Source organism: Solanum verrucosum, unplaced genomic scaffold (assembly GCF_900185275.1).
Source record: "Solanum verrucosum unplaced genomic scaffold, falcon-dt-bn FXZP01000255.1, whole genome shotgun sequence".
In the NCBI taxonomy this organism is placed as follows: Eukaryota; Viridiplantae; Streptophyta; class Magnoliopsida; order Solanales; family Solanaceae; genus Solanum; species Solanum verrucosum.
In genome coordinates this window covers 1795619-1817211 of record NW_026020006.1, presented here as the reverse complement: position 1 = coordinate 1817211, position 21593 = coordinate 1795619, and the positions used below count along the sequence as shown (strand labels likewise).

At 35.9% G+C, this 21593-nt stretch overlaps 8 protein-coding genes across 11 annotated transcripts; 7 read left to right on the top strand and 1 right to left on the bottom strand.

The window, feature by feature from the left end:
* The first annotated feature begins 1307 nt into the window (after positions 1-1307).
* LOC125819573 (probable protein phosphatase 2C 38) lies at positions 1308-8074 on the top strand. 4 transcript variants are annotated; one of them, XM_049499020.1, is made up of 6 exons: positions 1333-1482; positions 2265-2338; positions 3248-3889; positions 4940-5307; positions 6186-6422; positions 7584-8074. In XM_049499020.1, exons 3-6 carry the CDS (start codon positions 3556-3558, stop codon positions 7794-7796), a joined length of 1152 nt encoding a protein of 383 aa, XP_049354977.1. In that variant the 5' UTR covers positions 1333-1482; positions 2265-2338; positions 3248-3555; the 3' UTR covers positions 7797-8074. The 4 variants fall into 4 exon arrangements, with proteins under 4 accessions (XP_049354978.1, XP_049354980.1, XP_049354977.1 ...); XM_049499022.1 differs by lacking the exon at positions 2265-2338 and adding an exon at positions 1812-1885; XM_049499021.1 differs by lacking the exon at positions 2265-2338 and having other exon boundaries at positions 1308-1482.
* An 856-nt stretch (positions 8075-8930) lies between these two features.
* On the top strand, positions 8931-9520 carry LOC125819595 (protein ACCELERATED CELL DEATH 6-like). The gene is given in 2 exon segments (XM_049499050.1): positions 8931-9169; positions 9172-9520. Coding segments are annotated over 2 exon segments (465 nt in total). The 5' UTR covers positions 8931-8986; the 3' UTR covers positions 9454-9520.
* Positions 9521-10050: 530 nt separating this feature from the next.
* LOC125819462 (protein ACCELERATED CELL DEATH 6-like) lies at positions 10051-10541 on the top strand. Its single transcript, XM_049498889.1, has one exon. The coding sequence runs from the start codon at positions 10056-10058 to the stop codon at positions 10539-10541; it is 486 nt and encodes a 161-aa protein (XP_049354846.1). The 5' UTR covers positions 10051-10055.
* A 340-nt stretch (positions 10542-10881) lies between these two features.
* LOC125819461 (protein ACCELERATED CELL DEATH 6-like) lies at positions 10882-11612 on the top strand. Its single transcript, XM_049498887.1, has one exon. It carries the CDS (start codon positions 11091-11093, stop codon positions 11610-11612), a length of 522 nt encoding a protein of 173 aa, XP_049354844.1. The 5' UTR covers positions 10882-11090.
* A 333-nt stretch (positions 11613-11945) lies between these two features.
* LOC125819460 (protein ACCELERATED CELL DEATH 6-like) lies at positions 11946-12464 on the top strand. Its single transcript, XM_049498886.1, has one exon. It carries the CDS (start codon positions 11946-11948, stop codon positions 12462-12464), a length of 519 nt encoding a protein of 172 aa, XP_049354843.1.
* Positions 12465-13192: 728 nt separating this feature from the next.
* Positions 13193-13730, top strand: LOC125819570 (protein ACCELERATED CELL DEATH 6-like). Its single transcript, XM_049499016.1, has one exon. It carries the CDS (start codon positions 13193-13195, stop codon positions 13706-13708), a length of 516 nt encoding a protein of 171 aa, XP_049354973.1. The 3' UTR covers positions 13709-13730.
* Positions 13731-14078: 348 nt separating this feature from the next.
* Positions 14079-14770, top strand: LOC125819459 (protein ACCELERATED CELL DEATH 6-like). Its single transcript, XM_049498885.1, has one exon. The coding sequence runs from the start codon at positions 14249-14251 to the stop codon at positions 14768-14770; it is 522 nt and encodes a 173-aa protein (XP_049354842.1). The 5' UTR covers positions 14079-14248.
* A 446-nt stretch (positions 14771-15216) lies between these two features.
* LOC125819606 (protein PHR1-LIKE 1-like) lies at positions 15217-20998 on the bottom strand. Its single transcript, XM_049499061.1, has 8 exons — positions 20837-20998; positions 18075-18830; positions 17576-17786; positions 17400-17476; positions 17285-17324; positions 16962-17019; positions 16435-16504; positions 15217-15647 (listed from the first exon to the last, which is right to left on the bottom strand). The coding sequence occupies exons 2-8, from the start codon at positions 18702-18704 to the stop codon at positions 15306-15308; spliced, it is 1428 nt and encodes a 475-aa protein (XP_049355018.1). The 5' UTR covers positions 18705-18830; positions 20837-20998; the 3' UTR covers positions 15217-15305.
* Positions 20999-21593: the final 595 nt, after the last annotated feature.

Genomic DNA, 21593 nt, shown 5'->3' with positions numbered 1-21593 from the left:
AAAATTTGCAAAGTAGTTACAACTTAATTGCCTTAGAATCCAACTTCGGAACTCTATTCTAAAGTTTTGAACTTCGACTTTGAACTTTCAAACGTAAAGCTTTGGGTTTGAAGTTTTGACATAATTTAGACCTTAGATGTGTGGGTGGAAGTTCGACTCTAGTAATTCAAAACTTCAAACTCAAAGAATCAGTAACTCATTCGAACTTGAAACCTAAGGGAGAAAGTTAGGCTTTGGTAGGGTTAAAGCCGTCTGAACTTTTCATCACATGGTTAAAATTTAAATTATATTAGAAAAACTGGCTATAATTTAACCAGTGTATCTAAAAGTGGTTACTTGTGCCAATTTTACCGGGCTAAGTTGTTTTCTAGTCCAAAGGCTAAACAGCAACTCCAATATGTATGGGCTCGGAGAAAGCCCAATTTGAAATTCATTTTTTTTTTTCAAAAATATATTTTATCGAATTAATAGCCTTTTTAGTCCCTCAGTTATTGATATTTGGAAAAGTTGTCATGTGACCAGTAGATCATATGTTCGAGCTATTGAAACAACCTCTTGCTGAAATATAGGATAAAACTGTGTACAATATACTCTTGTGGTCTGATCCTTTCCCGAACTTAGCGCATAGCGAGAGCTTGATGCAGCAGACTTCCCTTTTGATATTTAAATATGTGTATTTAGCCTTTAATTAATTGAAATGTGCATTTGATATTTTTGTTCTAAATATTCACAACTTCATCATAATTATTAACCATTCCTCACACATGTATTTTATGTTAAGCTTGGGTTGTTATTCTATACCTAATCGCCAATAACAAAGTTAGAATTATCACTAATGATATTCACAATATAAAGATGCAACATACTAATAATCGAGAATTAAACATGTATAAAACAAATTTAAATGACCCATTATGATACCCGACCTTCGCTCATGTTGACTAATATAATAAAAAAATAGTTCAAATGTAATATACTTCCTACATAAAAGAACGAATAGCTGAATAACAACCATTTTAACTAATTGAAAGTTACCTCCTTTCTTAATCAGAAAATTTGTATCCGAATATTGAGTATGAAAGAAATCCTTGATAGAGAGTATTTTCTCTCGAATCTGGCCATACACAACACAAAGAAATAGTCATAGGAAAAACTAAAAAAAACTATTTAAAGTTAAATATATATCCAAATATCTTTTAAAAATTGGATGACCAAAAATGGTATTGCAATTTTTTATTTTTTTATTTTTAAAAAAACCAAAAACCAAAAGAACACTCCACTCTCACCCCACCACCCCATTTTTTTCTCCCCACTCCCCTCTCTCTCTCTCCCTCTTTCTATCACCCTTTTCCACATTGTAAAGAAACAATTTTTTTTTTTCTCATTGTCGCAAGAGAAAATCCATTCTTTTTTATTTTTATCAAAATCTGATTTAAAGGGGGTCTTCCATTGCCACACCTAATTGGAAATCTCTGATTCAAGGTATTCAATGTAATATCCAATCTTGATATTTGTATGTGCGATTCATTTTCTGTATTTGATTTCTATATTGTGTATAATAATCTTAAAATTTGAAAACCCATTATTCCTTTAGTCTCAAATTGTTCATTTCTCGAGTCAAAATGCAATCTTTTGGATAATAATCATTTGCTTAGGTTGTTCTTGTTTATGTTGCTGTGCAGATTAATTCGCATCTGCATTGTGTATAATCCTGAAACCCCTTTTGTGTTTTAGTCTTTATTGTTGATTTAATTTGTCTGTAATGTAGTTTCTCTGTTTAGATTGTTGTTCTTGTTTATATGGGCATTCAGATTAATGGTGTTTGCATTGTTTGGTCTCCTTGAGCTGAGGGTCTATTGAAAACAACGTCTCTATCCCCACAAAGGTAGGGGTAAGGTCTCCGTACATCTTACCTTCCCCAGACCCCACTTTGGAGACTACATTGGGTATGTTATTGTTGTTGCATTGTTTGGTCTCTATATTGTGTATCATAATCTTGAAATATGGAAACCCATTGTTTGTTTTAGTCTCAAATTGTTCATTTCTTGATTCAAAATGCAATTTTTGGATATAAACATTTGCTTAGGTCGATCTTGTTTATGTTGTTGTGCAGATTAATTGGTGTTTGCATTGGTTGATTTCTGTATTGTGTATAATCATGAAACCTCTTTTGAGTTTAGTCTTAATGGTTGATTTAATTTGTCTGTAAAGTGTAATGTTGTTTCTCTGTTTAGATTGTTATTCTTGTTTATGTGGGTATTCAGATTAACGATGTTTACATTGTTTGGTCTCTTTGAGCCGAGGGTCTATTGAAAACAACGTTTCTACCCCCACAAATGTAGGAATAAGGTCTGTATACATCCTACCCTTCTCAGTCCCCACTTGTGGGACTACCATATGTTGTTGTTGCATTGTTTGGTCTCTATATTGTGTATAGTAATCTTGAAATTTGAAAACCCATTGTCCAGTTTAGTCTCAAAATGTTCATTTCTTGATTCAAAATGCAATTTTTGGATATAAACATTTGCTTAGGTCGATCTTGTTTATGTTTTCGTGCAAATTAATTGGCATCTGCATTGGTTGATTTCTGTATTGCATATAATCCTGAAATCCCTCATGTGTTATAGTCTTAATTGTTGATTTAATCTGTCTGTAATGTAGTTTCTCTGTTTAGATTGTTGTTCTTGTTTATGTGGGTATTCAGATTAATGATGTTTGCATTGTTTGGTCTCTTTGAGCCTAGGGTCTATTGGAAACAACGTCTATACCCCACAAAGGTAGGGGTAAGGTCTGCGTACATCTTACCCTCCCCATAGCCCACTTATGGGACTTCACTGGGTATGTTGTTGTTGCATTGTTTGGTCTATATTGTGTATAATAATCTTGAAATTTGAAAACCCATTGTTCGATTTAGTCTCAAATTGTTCATTTCTTGAGTCAAAATGCAATTTTTGGATATAAACATTTGCTTAGCTCGTTCGTGTTGATGTTTGTTGTGCAGATTAATTGATGTCTGCGTTGGTTGATTTCTGCATTGTGTATAATCCTGAAACCCCTTTCATGTTTTATCTTAATTGTTGATTTAATTTGTCTGTAATGTAGTTTCTCTGTTAAGATTGTTGTTCTTGTTTATGTGGGTATTCAGATTAATGATGTTTGCAATACTTGGTCTCTATATTGTGCATAATCTTGAAACCCCATTAACTTTTTAGATTCAATTACTCATTTATTGTGTCTGTTAATGCAGGCTTTGGGTAAATATTCTATTTAGGTAGCTAATGCTTTCCGGGTATGCAGATTAACTGTATGCATTTCTAGATATATGCGCAAAGTCTGGAACTTTTTGCAAGATTTACGACATTAGTCTCAAGTTGGGGTGTAGATTGTGAAACAATTGGTGTTTGATTAATCCTTTGATTGCTTGATCATTTGGGTTGCTTGATATATGCACAAAGTACGGAACTTTGGCAAGATTTTGGAATAATTGTGTTTTGGCAAGTACTTGATTGCCTGGACCATTTGGGTGAGTTGATAATAGCAGTATCATGCAAAGGTATGGTGACAAGTACATGGAAAAGGTATGTATACCCTTGTTGGAAGCCTACATTAGATAATGAAGGTGAAAATAGCAGCAGTAGAGGAGGAGACCCAGGCGGAAGTGTTGATGGATTGTGGTGGTATAAAGATTTGGGGCACCATGTTAATGGGGAGTTCTCGATGGCTGTAATTCAAGCAAATAATATATTGGAGGATCAGAGCCAGCTTGAATCGGGATCAATGAGTTTGATTGAAGCAGGACCTCAGGGCACCTTTGTGGGAATATATGATGGCCATGCAGGTGCCGAAGCTGCCCGGTTTATAAATGGTCGCCTTTTTGAGAACGTCAAGAGTATGCTTTTTCTTCTTTCCTATGCTTTGCTTCAAATATCAACTGTATATTTGTCATTTCATCTGTGTCTTACATATATATATGTGCTTCAGAAGCATGAATTATCTTTTATTTATGTTTCCTGCAGTTACTCTTGGTATTTTATTAACTATTGTATATAATGCATTCATACAAAACACACACACATGTATTTCCAGTTTGTGCTTCATGTTATGTCTCCTCCTGTTTATAGTAAATAAATGTTGTTAAATGTGCTACTGAGGTGTGCTTAGACACTAGGTGTGCTGTATGTTGAGTTCTTCGCCTCACTTAGGCTGTGGTTCCATGCAGACACCAAGGTGCTACTGTGTGTTCCTTAGAGGCCAGGGGCTCTGTCTTGAAAAGGAAAGCACTAAAAGATACAACACGTACACATACCCCTTTATTCACTTAAGCACATACTTTATTTGCACCATGAGTTAATTGTTCCAATAGCTATCTTTTAGTTTCCTTATCCAGGTATTTCAAATTATTGAATTTGTGCCTTAGTTTTTCAGTACCAATACAGGTTCCATGTCCATGATATATCCATAGTACCCAATCATCACGAATGTGTCATATTTCGTAACTCAAATCATGATAAGTCGCTTGGGTTTAAAGTCCATACACCCATTTGCTAATGGACAAATACCTCCAATCATAAAAGAGATATTTTTGTTGCTAGGGGACTTCCTCTGCTAATAAATCTCATCATCTAAAAACTAGCAAAACAACCAATTAAAATTCTACCCATAAAAAAGAGAAGATAACAGATCTCACCACTCATGTATTATGTTATAGAAAAGTTGGTTAAGCCTATCTACACTTATTCCAAAATATAGCATTTGATCAGCCTCAGTTCCTGCTTGCCCACTTCCCTCCCCTCCCCATAAACAAGAAAAGACTTGAGTAAAGAATGCTTTGATGATTCTCTCTCACCCTTTGATATGTGCACACACTCTTCTTCTCTTGCATATGGTTTGAAGATTGCTGATGTGAATGTTACTCACTCGACAGCTTTTTGTGATGCAGAATTCACCTCAGAGGATCAAGTAATGTCAGCCGATGTTATAAGCAAGGCATATTTGGCAACAGAAGAGGAGTTTCTTTCTCTAGTGAGAAACCAATGGCAAACTAGACCCCAAATTGCTTCAGTGGGATCATGCTGCTTAGTGGGTATTATATGCAGTGGCATGTTATACATTGCAAATGCTGGAGATTCTCGTGCGGTGTTAGGAAAACGGGAGAGGGCTCTGAAAGAGGTCAAAGCAGTTCAATTATCTTCTGAACATAATGCGAGTTTGGAATCTGTCCGTGAGGAACTGCGCTCACTGCATCCTGATGATCCAAATGTGGTAGTTTTAAAGCACAAGGTTTGGCGTGTGAAGGGAATTATACAGGTATTGTAGTTCCATGTTATCATGCTCACTGTGCGGCTCATTACACACACTTATTTATTGGATCTTCTGACTGAATTGCCATTTCCACCTATAGGTGTATAAAGAAACTATTTCAGTTTTTTGGTCTTTCCTGTCCAGTGAGGAGGTGCGAGAGGTTGGATATAGTGGGTACAAGGAGAGGTAGAGGTATGCCGAAAAAGTATTGAGGAGAGGTGATTAGATAGGATCACAAGACATAGCACAACTTCAGCTTACCCAGGACATGACCTTAGATAGGAGGGTGTTGAGGTCGCGGATTAGGGTAGAAGGTTGGTAGGTTATGAAGCATTGTCTTTCTTTTCAATGGGTTTTAGCTTGGTGGTTCCCGTCGCAGTATTGGCCGTATTCTTGTAGTTTCTTGCTTTTGATATCTTTCATCAGTGGATATAGTGTTTTGATTATCAAATTATTTTGTTGTTGTTATTGGAGCTTTCTTGTATGCTCTGGATTGCCTTCCTTATTACTTGCTATGTTTTCTTCACTGTCTTTGTTTGTTTTTAATACTTGGATTTGATGCACTTGAGCTAAGGGTCTTTCGGAAACATCCTCTCTACCTCCAAGAGCTAGGGGTAAGGTTTGCGTACACTCTACCCTCCCCACCCGGGACCCCACTTGTGGGATTTCACTGGGTATTGTAGTTGTTGTTGTTGGTCTGTCCTGTCCTATTTTTGGCCTTCATTTCGCTGTCCATCGTTACCCCTAGTGGGGGAAGAGCGAAGACAGTTAAAAAAGAAATCACTTGTGCTAATACTTCGTAGAATCTTTGCAACATATCTAAGTGTCTGAAGCAGATGACATCAACTTGATATTATGATGCTGAAATTTCAATGCATTTGCAGGTTTCAAGATCAATTGGTGATGCATATTTGAAGAGAGCGGAGTTTAACAGAGAGCCTTTGCTCCCTAAGTTTCGATTTCCTGGAACATTCCAGAAGCCTATTCTCCTTGCTGAGCCATCGATATTTGTACAGAAGCTCCTTCCAGAAGATCAGTTTCTCATATTTGCGTCAGACGGCTTATGGGAGCATCTCAGCAATCAAGAGGCTGTGGACATTGTCAGCAGTTGTGAACACCATGTAAGATTGTCCTTATTTAATTTTGATAAGGAGGAATCTCCTCGGTTATCAAATCTTCTAGTTTTTCTTGTCATCATATCATTCTCATTTGTCGACAAGAGCGAGTGACAGAGAGCACTTCCTTCTCTTCCGGTGTGCATATCTTTGATGGTAAATTTCCATTAAAAAGGAACAACTTATGTGTAGCTTGTGATTAGATGCAGCTGTTAAGATCTCTCTCCCTATTTTCTTATAACAAACAACAACATATCAGGGTAATCCCACAAGTGGGGTCTTGGGAGGGTAGGATGTACATAGACTTTATCCCTACCTTTGTGGCGGTAGAGAGGTTGCTTTTTGATAAATCCTCGGGTCAAAAGAGTACAATCGAAGTAGGATATAAAGGAAACTAACGACAACACAATAGCAAGATAAACAAAGCAATTGAAGTAACATGTAGCAGTAAAAAAGAAGAATAAGATACTATGTGAATACTAGGTAAAGTACTAAATAGGGAGAAGATGAGAAGAGGAGACTAGATTCCTGCTTCTCCCTCATAAGAGTACTACAACATACGGCTAACTACTATCCTTCTACGGTAATCCTCGACCTCAAAACCTTCCTATCTATGACCCCTGTTTTCTCATCTCTTGCCAACATGAATGCAACTCGGAAAACCTTTCCCCATCTCGATCCTCTCCTTCCGTGTTGCTTCCTTTCTTTCATCTAAAACATCAATAATAACTACGCCTCAGCCCAAACAAGTTGGGGTCGGCTATATGAATTTTCATTGTCCATGTTATTGCATTTAAACTCATCTCATTCCAATATTATGCAAATACAAATAAAAAGTATTATAAATTCTCGATAGTTTGTAAACATAAGTAATCTATGGGTATGTTGCTTGTATCATTCATATCGACTCATGAGGGGTGGTCACAGTGAAGTGTTTTTTCCTTGTGGTTCTTGATTCAACGGGCGTCCAGTTTCCACATGTATGCTTTTACTTGTGTTTAATGTGTCTCTCTAGACATCAACACTAGTTAGTTGATTCTTTGAATATTCCATTATGCAATTGAGCATGTAAGTTTTGTAACAGCGATTTACATTGACTGACTGTTGGCACTAAAATTATTATGTCAGCTGTTTCTCTATTGAACTAACATTTCCAAATTTGTACAGGGCATTGCTAGAAAGCTTATAAAAGCCGCCCTTCAGGAAGCAGCGAAGAAAAGAGAAATGAGATATGCGGATCTGAAAAGGATAGATAGAGGAGTGAGGCGGCATTTTCATGACGATATCACAGTCATAGTTTTGTTTCTTGATTCTCACTTGATTAGTCGCAGTTCCTTCCGTGCACCTGTGGTTTCCATAAAAGGAGGCGGAGGTCCTTGAGGTGCCAATACCTAGAATAAGTTACCTATAACCTACCTACGTCTAATCCCTCGAGTTTATTATGAGTAGTTCAGAAAGTGACAGAGAGAAAAAGAAAAAAAGTATGTATAACTTTGCTCCTTGGGATCTCACCATAAATGGTAAGTTGATGATTATGCCATGAACATTGCTTGGGGCAAATTTTGTCAAAAATTTTCACTCATTGGCATATGAAACTTTGAAAGTTAAAGGGCAAGACTGAAAACTAATTTTGTTTCTGAAGTGATGTTAAAAGACTCCATATTTGAGTGCTCCAATTTACTTTTCTTGAATTCATTTGTTTTTCTTGTCAACATCCATTTAATCCAAATAATTTTTTTTTTTTTTTTGCTGTGTTTAGATGTTTGTTGTAATTTGATTCACAAATTTACTTTACTTCTTATACCTAGGTCCAGGGGAAGACATGTACGGAACCTCCTTCGACAGCAAATTATCCTGTTTATACATAAAATTATTTTTCTTTATATATATATATTTGATGTGGAATCCCCTTTGGCTTCTTCCTATGTTTTACTTCGTTTTTTGAATCCTTGGTGAAAATTCTGACTTAATCGGCTCGCCCCTCTACCCTTTTCCATTGAAGTATCAAGATTTTATATGATGTCTGGCCAGCCTGGAAGCTTAAGATATTCTAATATAAAGACTCAACAAAGAATTTCATTAAGAAATATACTTCTATACAAGTTCAAGAACCATGCATTTTAAGATAATTTAATACAAATACTCATCAAAGACTTCATTAAGATACACATACACTTCTACATGTTCATGTACCAGCCTGGAATTTTAAGATTACGCAAACCTTACCCCTGAGACCTTGGAGGTAGAGAGACTGTTTCAGATAGATCCTCAGCTCAAGGAAAAGACAGATAGTCCAAAGCATTATATAGAAATAAATAATTAAAATGAAGAAGTCATGACAAAATACTATAGACAACCTGACAAATCATCCTGAACAGTAATGATAAATGACTTATAATATGGGATGGTTCATGGCTTGGAGTTGACAACGACTATGTCAAAGTCAATGTAGTTATAATAGAACTAAAGAAATACTTCATCAAGAGTTTTTGAAATTTCCTTTATAATGTTTCATCCAAACGAAAGTGAGATGCACACAAGATCATATATAATTTGGAGTTTTTTGAATAATGGATCGTGAAAGTATTATGCAAGCAGCTCAGATACATTTAGTTGTTGCAACTCTAATAATGACAGTCACCTTCACTGCTGGTTTCACATTGCCAGGAGGTTTTGACAATGATATCAATAGCCCTAATAAAGGGATGGCGATTCTATTAAAGAGAACAGCATTTCATGCATTTGTTGTTACTGAGATGCCATCGCGTTTACATCCTCAGCTGTTGCTGTATTCACATACTTCACGATGGCAGCAAGTGCAATATCTGTAACAGAGTTGCCAGTTGTGATGAGGCTTTATAAGTTTGCAACTTTTTTGCAGCTTGTGGCAATGTCAGCTGTTGTGATTGCATTTGTAACTGGTATGTATGCTACTTTAGCACATTCAGTTGGTCTTGCTGTTACTGTCTGTATCATTGGTTGCATATCTTTTGTTATGTGCTTGTGGGTTACTTATGTTCTTGGAAGCAAGGCATAGAGGAAGAACACGAGTAGAGAGCGAGAGAGACATCGTGATCAATCCTACCTGAAACTTACTACAAAACTTGCAAGTTGTTATTCTGTTTTTCATGTTATCGTGTCATATGGTTGATTGGGAGAGTTACATGTTATTCCAGGTCAATATAACCTGATAGCGTAAAAATTCTTTACGACATGACATAAACTCTTTGCCAATGAGCAAGGTTTTTCGAATTCATAGAAAACTATGGTGATTAAACTGTGTGCTAAGTCAGTGAAACAGAGGGAGTATAATTAAAATAAAGCAAAACTCAAACAACATATCATCCTTTTCTTTTGATCAAAGGCATAGTTTATGTAGCAAATCCCTCTCTTCCAATGAAGGCAAGTAACAAATTCATTTCTTTTTGTCAAGGGCAAATAATGATACTTAGGTTTCTATTTTAGAGATTCTAATATAATGAACTCTTTCTATATATATGGTTTTGCAAGCAGGGTAAATGCATTCGGAGCTAGCAAGACAACAGAGGTTAGATAGCTCTGGAGGAAAAGGAAGGTTGAGATCATCCACTTGTACATGCGAAGATGAATCCAGATAATAATGATATAGGAATAATCAAAATGTTTAGGGATGCAGCTCAAACACATATAGTTGTGGCTGCACTACTAGTGACGGTTACCTTTGCAGCCGGCTTCACACTACCAGGAGGTTTTGAGAGCGATAAAGATAGCCTTGATAAAGGAATGGCGATTCTAACAAAGAAATCAGCATTCTGTGCATTCGTTGTCGCAGATGCCATTGCCTTTGTATGCTCCGCGGGGGCTGTGTTTAGCTACTTTTTCATGGCAATGACTCATTGCCCCACGACCGAACTAGAGCTGAGCATTCTGACGGACATTTACATGTTAGCAACAGTTTTGCAGTTCCTATCAATGTCAGCTGTTGTTATTGCATTTGTAACTGGTTTGTATGCTACTTTGGCAAATTCAGTTGGTCTAGCTGCTATTGTTTGTGTCATAGGTTGCCTTGCGTTCCTTATTTATGTCTTGGTTTTCTATCTTTTTTTCAAAAGATTGATCGAAGACAGAGCAATACCAAATCAGTAGTGGCAGGGCCAGAAATTTTACTAATTAATGAGACGAGAATTGTATCTTGTTCGTCTGTTTACTTCTTTATATTTTGAATAGCCTTAGTAAAAATTCTGACTCTGTCACCATCTTGTATGGTTTGACATATTTTATGTGGAAGCTTTGTAGTTAACAAAACTTCTATGGCAAAATTATTATGAAATCTTGTTATTGTACTATGTATTGTATTATCTTGGTTTGTATGCCTAAATCACTCTAGTACTTGGATGTAACTTGTTAACTTTAAGAACTAATAAGCATGTCTATTGTCCAACGAAACTAAAAGTTCAGGGGTGTTTTCAGTACGTCTCTCATATATGTTTCATGAAAAGAAACTAAAAGGCAAAGCAAGAAAACAACATATTATTTTTTATCAAGGCAAAGCAAATTATTCCTTTCTTCTGGTCAAGGCAAGCAATGTAACTTTTTTATTTTTCTATTATAGAGATTCATGAAGAAGCTAAGTCTAATATTTCTATATAAATGGCTGTTACTTTGGAAGCATGGATAACAAATTTTTGAGAAGGAATGGCTATGTTTATAAGGCAGGATCCTGAAAAATCCCGCGAAAATTCTATGAAGGCAGCTCAAATACATCTAGTTGTGTCTGCTTTAATAATGACAGTGACATTCACAGCTGGTTTTACATTGCCTGGAGGTTTTGACAGTGATAGAGTTAGCCCTGATAAAGGGATGGCGATTCTATTGAAGAGTACATCATTTGGTGTATTTGTTGTTACAAATGCCATTGCGTTTACAAGTTCAGCTGCTGCTGTATTCACTCACTTTGCCATGGGAGCAAGTATAACATATGTAACAGGGACGGTTGCAGGGTTAATGGTTACAGAGTTAGAAGTTATACCAAGACTTTATAAGATTGCAACTTATTTGCCGTTTGTGGCAATGCCTGCTGTTGTAATTGCATTTGTAACTGGTATGTATGCTACTTTAGCACATTCTGTTGGTTTAGCAGCTACTGTTTGTGTCATAGGTTGCATCTCTTTTGTTTTGTATGTATTGGTTATTGTAGTCTGGTTACAACTGGAGTAACATAACGTAATGTTAAAGAAAAAAATTTCATTTTACTGTTTGTGTCATCAATTGCATCTCTTTTCTTTTGTACGTATTGGTTATTGTATGTATTTTGTTTAAAGGAATCCAGCTCCTCTCCATTTCTCCTCTCTTTTCTTCGTTCAACTTTCTTTGTGAAATGCGTCTAATTGGTACACTTTGAGCCTAGTACGAGTGTTTTCAATCGGAACGAGTCTAATTGGTACACTTTGAGCCTAGTACGAGTCTAATTGGTACACTTAGAGCTAGCAAGACAATAACCTCTGACTAGAGGAAAAGAAAGGTTGAGATCATCCACTCGTACATACGAAGATGAATTCAAATGATAATGATACAAGAATAATCAAAATGATTAGGGATGCAGCTCAAACACATATAGTTGTGGCTACACTACTAGTGACGGTCACCTTTGCAGCCGGCTTCACACTACCAGGAAGTTTTGAGAGCGATAAAGATAGCTCTGATAAAGGGATGGCGATTCTAACAAAGAAATCAGCATTCTGTGCATTCGTTGTCACAGATGCCATTGCCTTTGTATGCTCCGCGGGGGCTGTGTTTAGCTACTTTGTCATGGCAATGACTCATAGGCCAAAGGTCGAAGGACTGTTGGACATCGTTTTAACACAAAAAGAGCTGAGAATTCTGAGGAAAACTTATATACTTGCAACAATTTTGCTGTTTCTATCAATGTCAGCAGTTGTAATTGCATTTGTAACTGGTTTGTATGCTACTTTGGAAAATTCAGTTGGTCTAGCTGCTACTGTTTGTGTCATAGGTTGCCTTGCGTTCCTTATTTATGTCTTGGTTTTTTATGTTCTTGTCACAGCATAAATAGTGGCGGAGCCAGAAATTTTACCAAGGAACCAGGAATTGTATCTTCTTCCTTTGTTGAATCGTTCCTGCGCTAGCTCCGTCACTATTTGTAAATATGTGCAAGGTTTGTAGTTAAGAGAACTTTTTATGTCAAAATTATTATCAATTCTTATTATTGTACTATATACTTAATATATTATCTTGGGTTTTAATGCCTAAATCACTTCAGTAATGTTTCTATATTTCCTTAATGAGAAGTTTTTATAGTCACACGAGGCATATTTAAGACTACATGTTTCAAATGTAATTAAGACCACAAATTTTAAAAATCTTCCTTTCTTAAATTTTGTGCTAAGTTAAACTTGGACGAGACGAACAAAGTGAAAGAAAGGGAGTAATTAAAATACAGCTTGGAGTATATATGTTTCATGAAATGGAACTATAAAGCAAAACCCAAACAACATATTATCCCTTTCTTTTGATCAAGGCAAAGTTTAGCTAGAAAATCCCTCTCTTCCAACCAAAGCAAAACAAAAATAAATGCCTTCCTTTTGATCAAAGGTAAATAATGATACTTAGGTTTCTATTTTAGAGATTCATGAAGAAGAGTCTAATATAATTAACTTTTTCTATATAATGGTTTTGCAAGCAAGGTAAATGAAGTCGGAGCTAGCAAGACAACATAGGTTTGATAGCTCTGACGGGAGGAAAAGGAAGGTTGAGGTCATCGACTCATACATAGGACGATGAATTCGAATGAAAATGATACAAGAAAAATCAGAGATATTATGAATGCAGCTCAAATACATCTAGTTGTAGCAACACTACTAGTAACAGTCACCTTTGCAGCCGGTTTCACACTACCAGGAGGTTTTGAGAGTGATCACGATAGCCCTCATAAAGGGATGGCGATTCTAGTGAAGAAACCAGCATTTTGTGCATTCGTTGTCACAGATGCCATTGCCTTTGTATGCTCCGCGGGGGCTGTGTTTAGCTACTTTGTCATGGCAGCTAATCACCGTCCCACGACCAAAGAAGAGCTGAGAGTTCTGGTGAACATTTACAGGGTTGCAACAATTTTGCAGTTCCTATCAATGTCAGCTGTTGTTATTGCATTTGTAACTGGTTTGTATGCCACATTGTCACATTCAGTTAGTCTAGCTACTTCTGTTTGTGCCATTGGTTGCCTCTCTTTCATTATTTATGTGTTGGTTTTTCATCTTATTTACAAAGGATTGACCGGAGAAACAACAAATCAGTAGTGGCGGGGCCAGAAATTTTACTAAGGAGACGAGAATTGTATCTTGTTCGTCTGTTTACTTCTTTATATTTGGAACCGCCTTAGTGAAAATCCTAGCTCTGTCACCATCTTGTATCGTTTGACATATTTTATGTGGAAGGTTTGTAGTTAACAAAACTTTTATGGCAAAATTATTATGAATTCTTATTATTGTACTATGTATTATATTATCTTGGTTTGTATACCTAAATCACTCTAGAACTTGGATGGAACTTGTTAACTTTAATAACTAGCCCAACGAAACTAATAATTTCTGCCAAATTCAGGGGTGTTTTCAATACTTCTCTCGTATATATTTCATGAAAAGAAACTAAAGGCAAAGCAAGAAAACAACAAATTATTTTTTATCAAGGCAAAGCAAATTATTCCTTTCTTCTGGTCAAGGCAAGCAATGTTACTTTTTTATTTTTCTATTATAGAGATTCATGAAGAAGCTAAGTCTAATATTTCTATATAAATGGCTGTTACTTTGGAAGCATGGATAACAAATTTTTGAGAAGGAATGGCTATGTTTATAAGGCAGGATCCTGAAAAATCCCGCGAAAATACTTTGAAGGCAGCTCAAATACATCTAGTTGTGGCTGCTTTAATAATGACAGTGACATTCACAGCTGGTTTTACATTGCCTGGAGGTTTTGACAGTGACAGAGTTAGCCCTGATAAAGGGATGGCGATTCTATTGAACAGTACATCATTTGGTGTATTTGTTGTTACAAATGCCATCGCGTTTACAAGTTCAGCTGCTGCTGTATTCACTCACTTTGCCATGGGAGCAAGTATAACATATATACCAGGGTCAGATGCAGGGTTAATGGTTACAGAGTTAAAAGTTATACTACGCCTTTATAAGATTGCAACTTATTTGCAGTTTGTGGCAATGTTAGCTGTTGTAATTGCATTTGTAACTGGTATGTATGCTACTTTAGCACATTCTGTTGGTTTAGCAGCTACTGTTTGTGTCATAGGTTGCATCTCTTTTGTTTTGTATGTATTGGTTATTGCAGTCTGGTTACAACTGGAGTAACATAACGTAATGTTAAAGAAAAATTTTCATTTTACTGTTTGTGTCATTAATTGCATCTCTTTTCTTTTGTACGTATTGGTTATTGTATGTATTTTGTTTAAAGAGATTCAGCTCCTCTCCATTTCAACTCTCTTTTCTTCGTAACTTTCTTTGTGAAATGTGTCTAATTGGTACACTTTGAGCCTAGTACGAGTGTTTTCAATCGGAACGAGGCCTACTTGAGGTGTTTAAACTGTGACAACTTTAGGTGCCTCCATATTAAGCCTATAGAGAATGATGATTGAAACATTCAATGAAACAGTCAGTACGACAGACAAGCTACTTTCTTATAGGACAGAAAGATCTTCTGTCTATTAGCATACTTGTAAAGCTACGAGATGGTGGTTCGAGTCATGCCATGATTAGTGAAGAACACAGTCGATCCTTAAGGTCGGGGGAAAAGAGAATGAAACAAGGAAAAATGACACAATCATTAGCCAAAAGCTTTCATCAAGTCAACAGCATTTGCAAAGACAATTCACATTTCAAATGAGTGTCAAGATTCATGAAAACCTGATGTTTCCTCTGTTTTTGCTCGTTTCGATGGAGGTGAACAACACATGTCTCTATCATCTGATTCATGATCTTCACGAGCTTTCTTGTCTGGTGAGTTCCCTCCAGAATTTGAACGATCGTTCAAACTCACAGGATCTTTCTCGAGTGCTTCTGATCTGTTGTTGGGAGATGTATGCTTCGTCTTGTTGGATGGTGAAGGATGTTCATCTGTTCTTGATGATGATGATACCTTTAAATCTTTCCCTATGTCCTTTGTCTTCTCAAACATCATTTCAAGGTATTTACCTTGTTCTTCGATCCGCAACTGCAACTTTCTCTGGATCTGAGGAAAGGGATATATTCAAACGATAAATATACTTGATAGATTTTTATTCTTTTATAACCATAGTTGATAGGAAATACAAGTATTAGAGGTGATCAAAAACTCTAACAAATAGGAAACAGGAAATGGAGAAAATATGATAAAGGAATCAGCTCCAAGTTCTGTTGCTCGGACTTTCCAAAACCTCACCCCTGTCGGATCCTCTAAAAATGTACTATTTTTGGAAGATCCAACATGCACCGTCAGCATTTTTGAAGAGTTCGAGCAACACAGGCTCCAAGTTGAGAGAAAAACAATTCTTTTCAGTTATGTGGTTATAGACGCTGTTTCAGTAACTCCCTAAAACTTGACATTTCATGAAATTACAGATATTAACTTAGGTCTCTGTATTCAAGTAGTTTCACTCAGAAAAGCTTCTAACTACCCGCCACATAAGCACTACGGATATTTTGTCAGCTACTTATGCCATGGATGATGATCAACTAAAACGAAAAAAAGTTACGGAATGGATTTAGTGACCATGTCATCTGCAATTTGATGGACTTGCAAGTTGTTAAATGTGGTGTGTTCTCCCTATCATAATTTCACACTGGAATACATTGAGATGTTGCTAAAATAGTGATAAACTTGGATATGTGTCTATATAGACACACAATGCACAGGATTTTTGAGATTATATTCTCAATTATCCAGAGATTTTTGACTTCTGATTTGACAATGAAAACAGGAGAAAGAAAAGCAAGAATAGATACATGAGTAATGGTGGAGATTTTGATCGTTTACGCACCTCAAGTTGTTCATGAAGCTGCTTTTGGACTTCCATCTGCATTCTTAGTGCTTCTGTTATCCCCATGGTCCTATTACCAAAATCCAGATATAGTTTTAACGATCAGTCACCACAAAAAAAGAACTTCAACTGCATCATCCAGGAAACGGAAATTGCAACCAGAATTAAATTAGAATTTAGCTGCTATCACAAGAATTCCGTATGCTACACTTTTTGGTCCTTCTATCGGATGCTTCCAAACAGAAGGACATGGACAAACCTTACATGTAAATGCCAAGTTTGTAAATGATGATCTTCATTTGTACTTTGGACTGAATTTTAATTGTTTTGGCAAGTAAATTAAATTAAAATAAAAAGACAGGGAGGGAGTGATATCTGCAGTTGTAAAATTACACATTCTTACAATCAAATAAACTTTGCTCATATGACATTATGTTTAACTTTTATGCCCCATAATGAACAGATATCCAAGAAGTGTGACGGCTGGATAATCAATAGATATGCATAGTGTGACAGCAAAGGCTTACGTTTTCAGGTCCAAAGATGGCATCTCTGTCACATTGGTGGTCTTCTTTTCCGGTATTCCTGTAATGAGATTACAGTCTCTGTGAATTTCAATCTTTTCATCTCAAAAACTGTGGGAAAGTCCAACAGACCATCAACAAATTTAACTTAAGATCACTAATTTTATTCACAGTTGGGCATCACTTTGACACATGCACAAGAAACTAGAGAGGCATGAAACACAAGTATGAGGAGATGTAATACGCATGTTTTTGTTTTGGCAAAATGTATACTGAGTCCTTGACGGATGCAAAAGTTATCAGCTAATCAAAGATGAAATTTCTACCTTCCGAGGGTTCTGGTTTGTATCTGGCAGTTCTATATTTCTGAAATTCAAAATGAAATGTATAAGTAAATAAATTGCTACCCCAGAAAAGGTTGACGAGAAGGATTTATTATACCTGTAAGTGGCTTTTGACATGATAGATGGTTAGGCCTTCAACATTCATGAGCTTCAAGACTCCCTTTGGTGTAGCTTCTGTAAAGTCAAATTCATGAATCCGATATAATAATGTTAAACGTTAACTCTTACTCATCCTAACCGCTAAAAAGAGAAATAGAACAAAGAGTCACGCACTTTCGCTCCCACCAAGCTTACTGATAGCTTCTACAAAGACTTCGTGAAGCTCGGGTGTCCATCGCATGCGAGGCTTCGTCAGTGCTGCAGTAGATGATGGGCTACCAACTAGGCAACTTTGCCCAGACAATGCAGCAGCAGCAGCAGGAAGAGGAGGAGGAGGAGGAAGAGTATCGGACTGGCAAGCATGGACTTCAGATTCTCCCAGAAACTGATTTGAAAAATGAGAACCAATTGTCAAATAAAGCAGAAAGAAAACAAGGAACCCGTACCATACAATCAGGAGTGGTTCCTATGCAAAGATGTGTTTAAAGTGTACAACAATATTAAATTTTGTTTCATGTACATAGACAAAAAAGAGAAATTTCTATGATAAATACTAAATTGTAACTTGGCAAAAGAGGTGATTACCTGCCCAAACAAACGATTCTGAAACAAACAAAAAGGTGCATACCACACCCACAAAGGAAACATTAGCAATAAGGTTACGGAAACGAACCTTAGTGTCTGGAGGATTGATATCAACAAGAATATCGCTCCAGCTCGAATCCAAAACATCATCATCATTAATTAGCTGATCAGACCAGTCCTGCCAATCAGATCTCTTAACCTGGTCATCAGACGTCATGACAACTGCAAGGCTTTCGACCTGGTCATTCTGAACAGGAACATTCATAGAAAAATTTATACAGTCATGATATGCATCTTCTCCCCAGGAATTATTGCTGTTTTCCATGGGATAATTATCCAATGATGTCGAATGTATGTTTGAGAGTGAAGATTGGCATGTTGCTGCAGAAGCTTCACTTGAAATAAATGGATAGTTATGCTGCCTACTTTCTTGAGAGGGGGTTGGAGAAAAGTGAAAATCTTTGTGGGGTCCAGAAGTGGAAGATAACAGATGCCCTACTGTTCCACTCTTAGATGCTGACGGGATTGCCCGTGAGGAAATGAGGTTTGTGGTTTGCTCCTTTTCTGTGAGCACATGAAGAGAATCTGGCACTTTTAGATACTTCTCTTCAAATGACGGCAAAATGGATAAAGATGTCGACATAGCTCCACAGACACCCATGTTACTGTGCTGTGTTTCACTAGATCTTTGAATACCTAATGCACGGTGCATGTTCATTTTTCCCCATAAATTGGATTAATAAAGACTTTAAGATTAACACAACAGTTTCAACCCACTCTGTTGTGTCACTCAGTCAAACGACGAATTTTACAATGATGGTTCTCCAACTTGTACACCATACATCTGTAGCCAAAAAAGACAAAGCTTACATCAATGGAATTGAAGTATGAGTGAAACTGATCGAGAACATTATAAATCAACACCTTATCCAATCACGACATGTGACCATTCACAATAAGCAACAACAATTTTAAAGGTTGACGTGGGAAAATTTTCCAGGTATTTCACAGAGAAAAAAACACATAGCGATGAGTGCAATACATCACTGTGAACTCTTGATGCGAAATATGATCATTAAGCTGGAAGAACATAGCTACTGATCAGGAAATATATGGATTCTCTCTAGAGATATCACATCCAAGTTGGAAGAAAGATAAGCAACTGTGAGAGAAAATTTGATGATCCACCAACCAGCAAACTTAAAGGAAGAAAAGATCCGTGACCAACCGTAAAATCTTTTACTCTTCTAGGAATTTTAAGCAATACTTCAGTAATTATATTTACAAGGAAATGAAGACAACTAGGATAAAGTTGATTGTTGATCAAAGGTGACAAATTCACAGACACACAATAATTGAGAATTCTCCATATGCACATTAAACAAAAAAAATCAAGACAAAGCAAAACAAGGAAGCAATATTGCATATTATTCTTCGATTTCGGTTATCACCTGTATTTTTTTGTGCTTCGATTATCACATTATTTATCTGTCATTATTGTTCTTTCCCTTATATGTTGTGTACTACTCTCTATTTCACATTACTCATTGTTGTTAGTACCCTCATTTTGTATTCTCTTTTTCAAACTGCTTAGAAATGTTTTATTTTAAGCCGGGGGTGTATCGGAAACAACCTCTCTATCTCTATGAGGTAGGAGTAAGGTCTGCATACACTCTACCCTCCCAAGACCCCTCTTGTGGGATTACACTAGGTATGTTGTTGTTGCTCTAAATCTATTCTTATGCCAATTGTGCATACTGGAACTCACATCTGTCCAACATGAATCACCTTTACGCTATGTTTTTAACACATAATGATATCATAGAGAATGGTTACCTTCTTCAAGCTACCAAACTCATAATGTAAGCGCTGCTAAAGATAGGCCAAATGCATGGAACATAAGTAATCAAAATCCAAACTTCAAAAGCCTACAACAAAAAGTTGCTACCTTTTCTGAAAACTATCAACAACCTGATTCAACTAATGCAAATTCAAACCATACAAGCACCATAGAAAAAAAAAAGAGAAACAAAATTGAACTCCATAAACAAGTAACACCATTTACACAAGATTGATCACACACAAAAAGAAAATGAACTCAAGAATCAACTGAAACTAAAGCTGAAATTCCACATGTGGTTCAGGTAAAAAAGATAAGAATATGACCTTACAATCCAAACTTCAAAAGCTTCTACAGCAAAAAGTTTCAAACTTTTCTGAAAATCATCAACAACCCAGTTCAATTGAAGCAAATTCAAATCATACAAACACAACAGACATTAAGAAAATAAAAATAAAATTGGACTCCATAAGCATATAACACCATTAATACAAGATTGATCACATACATTAAACTGAAATTCAACATGGAGTTCAAATAATAGATAAGAAAATGAACCTTAGCATCCAAAGATTTAATGCTTCTACAGCAAAAAGTTGCAAACTTTTCTGAAAATCATCAAATACAAACACAAACAAACAAACAAAAATTGAACTCCATAAACATATAACACCATTAACACAATACATTAAACTGAAACTAAAGCTGAAATTCAACATGGGGTTCATGTAAAAGATAAGAATATGAACATTAATAAAGAATCTGACTTGAGCAACCAAAATCCAAACTCCAAAAGCTTCTACAGCAAAAAGTTGTAAACTTTTCTGAAAATTATCAACACCCCAGTTCAATTAAAGCAAATTCAAATCATACTAACACACACACACGCAAAATAAAAAGTGGACTCCATAAACATATAACACCATTAACACAAGATTGATGACATACATTAAACTGAAACTAAAGCTGAAATTCAACATGGGGTTCAAGCAAAAGATAAAAAAGTAAACCTTAAAATCCAAGAATCTGACAAAGAATTCGTTTGGGGCTAGAAAAATGGCGGACTCAAAGAGAAACAAATTTCGAAAAGATCAAGACTTTGGAAAAAATTTGTGAGTACATATTTTTTTAATAGAAAGATTCCAATTTATCTCTCTGACTTACCAAAAAAGTATTTGAGTGAATGATTGATTTTTGAAAAGAAATATTGGATTATCTCAGCTCTTTTGTTTTGTCACCCTACCTCTCTACACCAATATTGGGGCGTCTATCACAAGTGGGGTTGAACCGCGAATTCGAGTTTTGGATATTAATTTTTTTTTGATAAAAAAATAAAATGTTATTTTAAAATAGTTGATTTTTCAATGTAAAAAGGAAAAAATCTATAGTAATGTGTAGATAATAATATTCTATTTATTTCAATTTACGTGCTACAGTTAACCTAATAATATTGCACAATTTTAAATGTATGTTATGTATGTAAGAGATGTTTATTTATGTGTCTAATATTATGTTGTATTTTACCGATTAGGAACTCTTCTTATATCGATGTAAAATTCTTCTTATCCTAAGTTAGAATGTGACAAACAAAAATAATTATCAAGGACAAAGTAAGAATTTTAAATTGTGATTTTTCTCTAATAACCTAACAGATTCCTAACAAATACTTCCTTTGTCCCTAATTATTTGTCAATTTTTGAATTGGCACACCTATTAAAAAATAATTAATGACATAGTGAGTTTACCATTTTACTTCTATTAATTATG